This window comes from Ambystoma mexicanum, chromosome 3q (assembly GCF_040938575.1).
Source record: "Ambystoma mexicanum isolate Mex_15411 chromosome 3q, UKY_AmexF1_1, whole genome shotgun sequence".
Taxonomy (NCBI): domain Eukaryota; kingdom Metazoa; phylum Chordata; class Amphibia; order Caudata; family Ambystomatidae; genus Ambystoma; species Ambystoma mexicanum.
In genome coordinates this window covers 1,247,671,536-1,247,684,003 of record NC_090926.1, presented here as the reverse complement: position 1 = coordinate 1,247,684,003, position 12,468 = coordinate 1,247,671,536, and the positions used below count along the sequence as shown (strand labels likewise).

General features: G+C 45.1%; 1 protein-coding gene across 1 annotated transcript in view; it reads right to left on the bottom strand.

The window, feature by feature from the left end:
* Positions 1 to 12,468, bottom strand: part of ZNF653 (zinc finger protein 653) — a 412,702-nt gene that overhangs the window by 116,360 nt on the left and 283,874 nt on the right. Inside the window, exon 6 of the mRNA XM_069604215.1 lies at positions 11,798 to 11,906. Coding sequence (XP_069460316.1) covers positions 11,798 to 11,906 — 109 coding nt within the window. The remainder of the gene's footprint in view (positions 1 to 11,797; positions 11,907 to 12,468) is intronic.

The window sequence follows — 12,468 nt, the reverse complement described above, 5'->3', positions numbered from 1 at the left end:
TGCACAAGGTTTTAGAAGTCTTTGAAAAACAGAAGAATCAAATGTAGGGTCACAAGCTGATTAGACTTGTTAGTAGTATAAGATGCAAGCAACTTTACAATGAGAGGCAAGTTCTCTCGGACTTTACAGTAACTTTGTATTGAAGAAAAAGTGCAGCAGATGACTTCTGTTCCAGTGCAGCTCTGCAGGTCTCTGTTCCTGGGCCTCCGTCATGGGGACAAGAGGGAGGACTTCTGGGTACTCCTGCACTGCAATGGGACGGTCACCACTTGCAACTGGCAAGCTTTCCAACAAGTGGCACTTCGGTGTTTCAGCTCCTTGCGACTCCCACAAATAGCAACACTGCGGTTCCAAGCTGTCGAGATGGACATTCCTTGCTGCTGGGGTCCCGCACTCTGTTGAGGGGGCTCAGGCTCGGTCAGTCCTGCTTCCTGGGAGTCCGCGGATCTAACTGGAGCTCTTGGCCAGCATAAAAGCAACGCACACAGGTGTTCCTCTCCTTGGCTGTTCGGTTTCGAGCAGCAACTCTGTTGAAATTCAACTAGATCCGAGAAGGATGTCCAGGTGGCTTACTTTGGAGTCGATTGGTCCCACCAAATCAAGGGGAGAAGTCGTCTTTGCAGAGGCTTCTCTGTTGATACGAATTTGGAGTTTCAGCACAGCAGCAGGGCTTCACCGGTCAAGCCAACGGTCCAGGAGTTGCAGTAGGCGTCCTCTTCAAGTTCTTCTTTGGTTCCTTCGTCCAGTGGTCGACTCTGCCTTCCAAGCCAAAAGCCTTGCCTTTTATTCAGTTCTCTCCCATTCATTCTAGCCTAGCTGTCAGTCACCCAGCAAGGTGGCTGTCCTTGCCGGACAATCACCCGGGCAATCACTACAGAGTGCATTTGGGTCTCCTAGGAGACTAAGCACAGGGAGTTTCGGGCACCTCCCTCACTCCCTGTCCAACCCAGACACCCTGGAGCCAGAGGCGGGCTTCACTTGTGAATCCCGCCAAAGGCAAAGCGAACAATGGGACCAAACCTGGTTTGGCACAAAGAGTAAATCTCAAGAAGGACCTTTCCACAAGGAAATGGCAAAAAAAGAAGAGCAGGGCCATTTTGACAAAAATGGCACCCTTGGGTGCTTTACTGCAGCTGCGAAAGCAGCCCGCGGTAAATGCACACCAGAGTAGTTAAAACTAAACCACTGCCACCTGCCATTCAGTGAGAAAAGGGTAACAAAATTGTTACATGAGAAGCTAGACAAAGGGGATACTAGGTAACCCCTCCAGCACCCTATTGTAAAATAGTGTGTGCTGGGTCTAGAAAGTTACAAATGTAAGTAAAGTCTGTTAGGCAAAGTTTGAATGCAGTGCCCTCTGGGAACACTACAAACACCTATGACTACAGGTATAGGCAACCCAACCTTTGGTATAAGCTTGTAATACACAGTTTTTGGTAGCGTGTTGAGCAGCCAGGCTTATCTCAAGAGGGGAAATGTGAGCAGTAGTGGGGTTACATAAAGATTCACAGTTACAGGATTTCAAATAAACGCTTACACTCAAGGTTTCTTGCATAAAAAATGAATAATTTATCAGACCGTTATAAAGACTTCTTCAGAATGGAGCAATAGAATAGCAACAAATATACTTCAATACTGTATACTTTAAGTTTCTGGATCAGACAAGGCCCTTTTGGTATGGCCCACAGACACAACCTACAGCTACAAGTTCTTAGGAGGCTTTGAGAACAAGAAGAATCAAATGTAGGTGAGTTGCCGAAGTTACAAGCACTTCCACAGCAAGAGGTAAGTTCTCTTAGGCTAGTTTTACAGTACCTTAGTAAAGAAGAAAAAGATGCAGCTGAAGACTTCTGTTCCTGTACAGCTCTGCAGCTCTCACTGTTCCTGGGCCTCAGTCATGGGGACAAGAGAGAGTGGACGTCGGGGGACGCCTGCACTATATTGGCACCGTCAAAGCTGGCAACCAGCAATCTTTACTTTCAGTGGCCGTTTCTCATTTCAGCTCCTTGCGGTACAGCAATAAGCGCTGTTCCTGGCTGTCAAGGTGAACTTTCGACACATCTGAGGTGCTGCACCCAACTGAGGGGGGTTAGGCTTGGTCAGTCCTGCTTCGTGGGAGTCCAGAGGATCTTCCTAAAGCTTTCCCTGGCTCTACGGTTTCCGGCAGCACTCTGAGGAAATGCAACCAGCTCCGAGATGGGTGTCCAGGTGGCTTACTTGGGAGTTGATTGGTCCCACCAACTCAAAGGGAGAAGTCGTTCTTGCAGGGCTTCTCTGCCGATGCGAACTTGGCGATTCGGGCCTGCAGCAGGGCTTCACAGGGCAAACCACCGGTCCAGAAGTTGCAGCAGCCGTCCTCTTCAAGCTCTTCTTCGTTCCTTCGTCCAGTGGTCGACTCTGCCTTCCAAGCCAAAAGACTCGCCTTTTATTCAGTTCTCTCCCATTCATTCCAGCCTAGCTACCACTCACCCATCAGGGTGGCTGTTGTTCCCGGACAGTCAGCCAGCCAATCACCACAGAGTGCATTTGGGTCTCATAGGAGACTAAGCACTGGGAGTTTCGGGCACCTCCCTCCCTTCCTGCCTAACCCAGACACTCTGAGAGGCGGGTTTCACTCCTGAAGCCCGCCAAAGGCGAATGAAGAGACCAAACCAGGTTTGGCGCACAGAGAAAAACTTGAGAAGGACCTTTCCACAAAGAAATGTCAAAAAAAGAAGACCAGGACCGGTTTTTACAGAGGTGGCTCAGACGCCATCTTGAAAAACATGTCTCCCGCGATTTAACGCTACCGGGGCTCACGGTCGGGAAAAACCATGGTAGTTTGTTGTAAAACCACTGCCACCAGCCATTTCGAGAGTAAAGGGTAGCATTTGACTGCTACATGAGTATCTAGACACGGATACTAAGTAACCCCTCCAGCACTCTATTGTAAGATAGGGTGTGCTGGGTCTAGGAATTTAAAAAGACTAGTAAACAAACAGATTTAAAAGTTCAAAGCCCCAAAGTTTAGTAAAAGAGCTGGGAGGCTCTAAGGTAAGAGGAATTTGCACATTTAGGAGAATTCTTCTTAACAAAACCTGAGGATGTTGCTAAGGCACCCAAAGGCCCACCTAAGCTTGCTGGAGGCCCTGTCCTGATGATTCCAATACCAGCTCTCCTCCAGTGCAACAATATGACTGTAAGAATAGCTGTCATTGTACAAAGTGGGGTGCCTGGGAAAGTTCTGTTGGGGAATGACTTAAAAACTCTTGGAGTTGTATCAAGCACCCCCAGACCTCACAGCAAAAGGAAGCAAGAGCAGACCAAGAAGGCCAGAGAGCCCACTTTAGATGACTCTCAGTGGGTTGTTACAGAGAAACCTATAAAACCTAGTCCACAGGAAGAGCAAACCTCTACTTCAAGGAAGAAAAAGACAAAGGGGAAACCCAAGGTCTCAGAAAACTAGAAAGGAAGTACTCCTGTGCACAAAACCAGGATAGCCCTGAGAGGACAGTTCAAGGTCACACCTGTGACCCCTACACCAGCTGAGGCTGAGCGGGAGGACCAACCAGAGGATGGTGAAACAGCGACTGATGACACCGAGCTGGAAGAGGACCTTCCCCCTGTTGGAGATATGGATCCTAAAGACAATCCTAAGTTGCAGACTTTGCTTGCAGAAGGTGGCCCCTGTAGGGCAGACTTCAGCAGAGGTCAAAGATATGGTCCTACTCGTGAAGGACTTCGCCAACAAGCAGCTTCCCAGCGGTAAGGGCAAGAGCCAGGGAAAAACAGGCTGTACTGGGAGGACGGCCTCCTCTACAGTAAGCCTATTGAGTCTACCCCCAGGGGACTACAGAAGACGTGTAGTGCCTCAGGAGGCGAGACCCAAGTTTCTACTGTTAGCCCAAGAGATTTCTTTAGCTGGTCACTTAAGATTTAAGAAGACCAAGGAAAGGATTTCTCTTTATTTCTACTGGCCCAAGATGGGGTCTGATGTAGATACAATCTGTAGAAGCTGTCACACTTGTCAGACTCCTGGCAAGAGTGGAGCCAAGAACCTGCCACCTTTGGTGCCTCTCCCAGTGGTTGGAGTCCCTTTTAAGAGGGTACGAACCAACATTGTTGGTCCCTTAGACCGTCCCACATCTTCAGGCAACCGATTTATATTGGTTGTGGTAGACCATGCTACCAGGTATCCTGAAGCCATACCTATGAGGACTGTTACTGCTCAGGCAGTGGCGAAAGCCCTCCTTGGCATTTGGTAGGTTTTCCTAACGAGGTTATCTCAGACAGGGGGACCCATTTTATGTCCCACTACATGCAAGCCATGTGGAAAAACTGGAGTGGCCTACAAGTTCTCAACAGCCTACCATCCTCAGCCCAAAGGGTTGGTGGAGAGGTTTAATAAAACTATGAAGAGCATGATAGGAGCTTTAGAAGATCCCCTTAGAAGAAAGTGGGACCTTCTACTGCCATGCCTTCTCTTTGCTTATAGAGAAGTCAATCAAGAAGGGGTTCGCTTCAGCCCATTTCAGCTCCTCTATAGTCATCCAGTTAGAGGTCCATCGGCCCTAATCAAGGAGGGGTTGGAGAGTGTTCCTTCCCACAAGCCTAGGAGAGTCACGGACTATGCGTTAGGTCTCCAAAAGGAGAATGACACACGATGACGGAAGCTTCTGATAACTTGAAAGCAGGTCAGGCTCTGGTTAAACATTGGCATGACCAGAAGGCCAACATGGTTGAGTTTACTGAAGACCAGCTTGTTCTAGTTATGGTACCTACAAGGCAGAGGGCCTTACACGAAGGTTGTGGGCAAACTTGGAGAGGATGAAATTTGGTTTTTTCTCACACTCTGAAAAAACTGCGCCACACAATGTTTTGAAGTGTATAATTTGCCAATTTTTAGTTGTGAAATATTTTCTTCACAAAATGCCCTCTTGAATAACACGTGTTACGACACTACAAGTGTCTTTATCAAATCAGGGCGAATTTGTGAACTTCAAAATCATACAAAAAAACGCAGCAACAAATCAAAGTGATGGTCATATGTGTGCATGTTACATTGAATAAAAAAGGAAAACCATATATACTATGCACATTTGGTGAGTGAGACAAACAAGCAAAATATAATAAGGTAGAAGTTCAAATAAATTTTGAAACAAAACACAGACAAAAACAGGAGAGGTGTTGGGTGGATGATACAAGGGATTTCGAAAAACACAAGGAGAAAGAAATTAACATAGTCAGTATCTCAGGAATCTTGTACTCTAAATACCCAAGTGTACATTTTGCAAAGACTTGCGGTTATTGTCACAAAAAGCACCATTTTCTATTTGACATATATAATCTGTTTATAGATTAGAAATATAGTTTACTGCTGGTAGAAGTATTTGTGTTACTATAGTGCGCAAGAACATAAGTCAGGTCACAGCGACCTAAGTTATATATAGTGAATATATATGCTTACATAGATGTTGATTCCAATTGAATTCGGATTCGCAGTATTTTAAACTATTGGTTAAATCCCACCTGTAAATAAAATCGTTGTGGTCGATCAGTTTGTCAAAAACCGTAGATAAATATTACAGCGACTCTAGTCCGAATTTGGTTTAATATATCTGTAATGCTATACTGATACTGTGCCGCATTTTTACTATATATGAAATCAGTCTATTGCTTGTTCATGTTTTACGGGGAGCGTAACGGTCATGAAACGCAGCGTATTGTTATTTTTTGCTTTCTTTGCATGCATCGCGCATACATTAGGTTGTGGTTATTAGTATATACGATTCCCCCAATGCGAGCCTCAGCTTAGAGGCTGTTATAAAGATGCTGCCGCCTGTGTCAAAATGTATTTGGCAGTTAGGGCTTAACTCCAAGGAGTGTAACTTGTCTCCTCGCGTCGGCTCCATGCACTTTTGCAAAAGCCGTGGTTACGCAGCGTTACTATAGTAAAGATTGGTACTTCTACCATGTTCATTACCCCAATTCGTTCTGCTAATGTCGGCGCCATATTTTGGGTTCCCAAACCTTAGAGTCTATCTAATTGCATCCATAGTATCCAAAGTTGTGTGAATTGGTGTTCGAACATTGGATTCTGCTATAGTCCAAAGGTATTTTAGTATTTTAAGTATGCAATACCGTCAGTGGTGAAAAACTAAAAGACTCCCATCCATATTAACATCTATGAATGGCATCGCAAAATAATAAACACAAGACGAAATCGGTCAGCTCCCACTAAATTCTAGACACAAGGTTGTAAAATGGACCGATAAATGAGAAGTGTTACTGGAAGGTAACACTTTTTTGAAAAATAATTCAGGGTTAGTAATATTTACGCTTGTGGCGGATATACTACGGTGTGGGTAATTTCAGGAGGGAAATCAATGAACATGTGAGTTCATAGTGACTTATGCTACTGGTTTTGTGCATCCATTTTCGGTGGATATGAAATTAGAATGTAGTTAGTTATACATTATGCAAGGTTCATATTGATCCCCATGTGGCCAAAAAATTTGAACAGGCCCCCACTGGATCGTTCCTTTAAACAAAAATAGGTATGATATCATATAGGTATACAATTCAGTATAACATCCAATAAATTAATAAATCAAGATGCACTGTGCAATTAAACATGGTACAAGTGTCACTTTATTTATTTGAACTTCTACCTTATTGTATTTTGCTCGTTTATGTCTCACTCACCAAATGTGCATAATATATATGGTTTTCCTTTTTTATTCAATGTAACATGCACACATATGACCATCACTTTGATTTGTTGCTGGGTTTTTTGAAGTTCACAAATTGGCCCTGATTTGATACACGTGTAGTGTCGAAATATGTGTTATCTAAGAGGGCATTTTGTTTGTTGTACAAAGAAAATATTTCTCGTAAAAATTGGCAAATTATACACTTCAAAACATTGTGTGGTGCAGTTTTTTCAGAGTGTGAGAAAAATCCAACGTTCTTACAAGAGGCAGGGGTTTGAGCTTCTTTACTTTCCTCACACATCTGCGACACCAGAAGAGGTGCAAAACAGGAACATTTTCAAGGCACAGAGCACAGTATAGCTGGCACACAAACAAACCCCAACACCTTTGCAACAAACTTGGATAGGTCAATTATTTGATGGATTTAGGCAACCCTAACTGGCCCCAGGGTATTTCAGACCAAGCGGCTAAAGGCCTATGACTCTAGACCGGAACTGGGAGCTTTGCTTCTACTCTCTGCTCAGGAGGAGGAGAGTGGGCCTCTACCAGACCTCCTCAGGGGACAACCTTTAGATGGAAAGATAGGAGTTAATCTCTCCTCTGGTCGGACTCTGGAACAACAGGAGGAGTGCAGAATTCTGTTAAATCAGTTTGCGCCCCCCCCTTGTTTTCACTATCACCAGGCTTGAACCCTTGGGGCCAGCATGAGATTCTCACTGGTGACTGTCTACCTGTCAAAAGCAGGGGTTACAGAATGTCAGACCATGTAAGAACCCACATAAAGGAAGAGGTCAAGAAGATGCTTGATCTTGGGCTAATAGAGCCATCTACAAGTCCATGGGCTAGTCCAGATGTACTGGTGCCAAAGGCAGAATCCAAGGAGTTAAGATTCTGTGTGGACTATAGAGCTCTTAATGCAGTCACCACGACTGATGTCCATCCTTTACCTAGGACAGATGAGCTGGTGGACAAACTTGGTTCAGCCAAGTACCTCAGTACATTTGACCTAACATCAGTCTTTTGGCAAATTGCTCTGACAGACCATGCCAAAGAGAAAACTTCATTTTTAACGCCAGGAGGCCTCTACCAGTTGAAGGTTATGCCTTTTGGACTAAAGAATGCACCTGCTGCATTCCAAAGGATAGTAAACCATGTTCTGAATGGGATGGAGGACATCTGCATGGCATACTTGGTTGACATTGCAGTGTTCAGTCCTACTTGGAAGGAACATATTGACCACTTAGGATATGTATTGCAGGCTCTTGACCAGGCCAATCTGACCATAAAGGCAAGTAAATGCCAAATTGGTCAGAGTAAAGTGGTCTACCTTGAACATGAGGTAGGAGGAGGTCAAATAAGGCCATTGCCTAGCAAAGTACAAGCTGTACAAGACTGGGCCACCCCCTACTACTCAAACCCAAGTGAGAGCCTTTCTAGGTCTCACAGGTTACTATAGGAACCTTCAATGAGAACTATGGGACCATAGCTTCTGCCTTGACTCTGATCTCCTCACCCACATTCCCCAAGGTGGTCAGGTGGAACGAGGAGTGCACGAAGGCATTTGAAGGACTTAAGAAAGCCATTTGTCATGCTCCAGTCCTAAGGGCTACTGAGTACAACCAATGCTGTATTGTACCAACTGATGCTTCCAATACAGGTATAGGTGCAGTTCTGAGTCAGCTGGATGAGAAACTCAGGGAACACCCAATCTGCTTCATCAGTAGAAAACTGAAGGACCCTGAAACAAGGTGGGCAATCGTAGAACGTGAATGTTTTTCCATTGTGTGGTCTTTGAAGAAGTTAGCCCATACTTGTATTTTTGTGATTCAAACAGACCACCAACCCTTGAGATGGTTAATGCAGATGAAGGGGGAAAATCCTAAATTGTTAAGATGGTCAATCAGCCACAGGGGCTTGATTTTACCATAGAACACAGGTCAAGGAGTAATCACCAAAATGCTGATGGTCTCTCCATAACGTCTGACCGACTGGACTAAGGAGATTCATCCAGGGGTGGATTAAATCATCCTGTCCATTAGTCTGGGGGGGGACGAGTGTTAGGGAGAATCCTCAAAAATGTGCTATTTCCTCTCTACCTTCGAGACCCCCAGCAACTTTGCTTGATTTTGAGGACTTGAATGTTTAACATGGGGAGAGTGAGACTCTTTTTTTCCCACTCTCTTGTGTATTTTTTAATGTGATTTGAACACAGTGTTTCCTTTGGTTGTGGAGTCTGACAAACTCCATAGGCATCATCCTTTACACTGTGTCACACAGCACCTTCAGTGTAGTGGCACTGGGAAGTCGTTCAGATTTCCCAAAGGTTTACATACATTCTGTTGGATAAACTACTGTTTCCAAGAGCAGTGAAGTGAAATTGACTTTACTTGCACATTTAACTTTCTAGACCCAACACCCACCACCTCACAATAGGGTGCTGAAGGGGTTACTTAGTATCCCCTTTGTCTAGCTTTTTATGTAAAAATTTCATGTTACCCTTTCCTCAATGAATGGCTGGTGGCAGTGGTTTACTTTTAACTACCATGGTGTGCTTTTTCACAGCTGCGATAAAGCACCCAAGGGTGCCATTTTTGTCAAAATAGCCACGGTCGTCTTTTTTCAACATTTCTTTGTGAAAAGATCCTTCTCGAGATTGCGCACCAAACCAGGTTTGGTCCCTTTGTTCATTTTGTCTTCGGTGGGATTCACGAGTGAAGCCCGTCTCTGGCACCAGGTTGTCTGACGGGGGCAGGAAGCAAGGGAGGTGCCCAAAATTCCCTGTGCTTAGTCTCCTAGGAGACAGGAATGCACTCCTAGGTGATTGGCCGGCTGGCTGTCTGACAGCTGGGCTGGTATGATTGGGAGAAACCTGCATAAAAGGCGAGGCTTTTTGGCTTGGAAGGCAGAGTCGACCACTGGACGAAGGAATCCGAAGAACTTGGAAGAGGCGCCTGATGCAACTCCTGGACTGTTGGTTTGCAGGGTGAAGCCCTTCTGCTGTGCTGAAGCTCTGAATTCGCCTCGACTACAGAAGCCCTGCAAGGATGACTTTTCCCCTTGAGTTGGTGGTTCCAATCAACTCCAAAGTAAGCTAGCTGGACATCCTCTCGGAGCTGGTTGAATTTCCACTGCCGTTGCTGCTGGAAAAAGTAGAGCCAGGGAGAGGAACACCAGACAGTGTGCGTGGCTTTTAAGTTTGTCAAGAGCTCAAGGAAGATCCTCCGGACTCCCAGGAAGCAGGACTGACCGAGCCTGAGCCACCTCAACAGATTGCTAGAACCCAGAGGCAAGGAAAGCCCATCTCGACAGCCAAGAGTCCGCAGTGTTGCTATTTGCTTAGACGTGAGGAGCTGAAACCGCAAAGTGCCACTGAATAGAAGTTGGTCCTTTTCTGTCACCTACCGTCCCGTTGAAGTGCAGGAGTCCTCCAGACGTCCTCCCTCTTGTCCCCACAGCTGATGCCCATGAACAAAGGATCCGCAGAGCTGCTCAGAAACAGAAGCCAGTGAAAGCCCTTTTCTTCTAACCAAAGGTATTGTAAAGTCTAAGAGAACATTCTTGTTGTGTAACCTCACTTGTTCCCAGTTGAGACTTGTCTTGGTTGCTTTTGTAGAGTTGCTATCAGCTTCTTTACCTCACAAGCGTAATCAGCCTGTGGCCCTACTTTGATTTCTTCTTTTCTATAAAGACTTCTAAAACATTGTGCAAGACTTTTACTTGCCTGCAAGAAGTGCTTCAGCTCACCTAGACTTTGGCTAGCTTGGCTCCCTGAATGACTCTTCTTCCCTCTGACATTGTGTTTGGTCTTCCTTCCCGGAAGGGGTTAATTAACTTTGCATTGGGGGGTTTTCAATAGTACTTAGCTGCTTCAGAATATAATGGTGTTATCTCTTGTCTTATTCTAATAATCTTTTTCTTTGACATACTCTCCAGTATTACTCTAAATGCAACAGTGATACATTAATGTCTACAGTGTCCTAGTTACTTAAGTCACCTGAGGGTGAAGGAAGTTTGTTGTTGTTTATTTATTCACTTTTTATGCACACCAGACCCGTGGGTAACAGGGTGCAGCGATAAGAAAAATGCAAAGCTTACCAGTTACAGAGTAAAACCGTTATACAATACCTAAAATACATATATAACTCAGTGTCTGTGTGCCATCCCAAATGGGTATTTTTCTGATTTAGAGAAACTAAGAGTGTATATTTTGAAGTATATTTGTGTTGCTATAATATTGCCCCTTCTGAAGGCTTACTCAAACTGACTGTTAAATTAATAATTGTTTAATCAAGAAACCTTGTGTGTAAGAGTTTATTTGAATACTTGTCACTACGAATCTCTGTGCAACTCCCCTACACTAGGAACCTAGTCTGGATCCCTCCCGTCGCGTGTGCATGGGACGGGAGGTTTCCAGACTAGGTTCCTTTTCTCTCTTTACATTTTTATATTAAGCTGTTGTGTCAAGGCTTTATTTCCTCCCGTGCACCTTTATACTTTAAAGCCAGCACTGCTGGGACTTGACCAATTTTTTAAACTAAATTACTGACTACAAGGTGTGCACCTAGTCCCCCACAACTCCACTACAGCTCACATTGGCCCTCTTGAGATAAGCCTGGCTGCTCAACATGCTACCAACATGTGTAGTACAGACTTATACCAAAGGTTGGGTTCCTATTGCCAGGAGGTCAGGGTTGTTGTAGTGCACCCAAAGGGTACTGCATACAATCTTGCCTAAAACCTACACTCTTAGAACTTCAGTGTACAGCATGCTCCTTCTTCCATCAATACAATTGCTGGAATGTTATAAGGTCCACCGAGGTAATGGGGAGCCTCAATGCAAATGAACCCAAATGGGGTCGTGCTGTAACCAAAATGTCCATAAGATGTATCCATCAACAAACTTTCAAAGAAGATGTGCCTTTACAGTTGGACTCTCCAGCATCTTGTCAGCATGTGTGGCCCTTTAGAAGCTGGAGTCCAATTACAGTCTCACAGTCCGCTCCATCCCTCCCCCTGACCTAACTGAAAGGCATGCAGTTAATATATTGTCTCTGTCACATTGCTCCTAACATTCCTACAGCAATCCACTTTTCCATGTGACATACCTGAAAGCTGCTCAGTGCAACGTAGACTTGGCTACACCCTTCATAGTGGCAATGAAACATCTCCAGAACACCATCACCTTCCGCGGGGTGCCCCCGCTTGCTTCTCCTCCTGTAAGAGAGAGAACAATATGACACTGGGCAGCATAGACTCTCACAGCTGGTTCAGCTGATTAGTGAAGACCATCAGAGCATGTAAATATATTATTAGAGTGATGTATAGTTTGAATCTGCGTTATTTTTCCGCCGCACTAAAGTCGGCAACAGAAAAGTTTGCATGAGAAATGTGCGAACCAAAAAAGGTTTGTGCATTTCCCATGCAAACACTCATTTAAAACCCCTACAAACCCACACCCCCAACATACCCACACCCTACTTACCTTTCCTTCACGCTGTGTCCCTGCAGCGCCAGTTCCCTTTCACTTCCGCGATCGAGAACCGGTGCCACAGGGTCCTTTTGTTCGGAAGCTGCAGGGGTTTCCCCCGTAACCTCTGCTCACTATACTGTAAATTACCCCCACACACCCCTGCTTTTTTTTCATTTTGCATTTTTGTCCCCCACAACACCCCCACTCACTACAGTGAGCGGGGGTTGCGTGGGACAATCGCCCAGGCCCAAGTCCGACCCCACCGAAACACACACCACGAAAAGTTCAGACTTTTGGTAGTCCGAA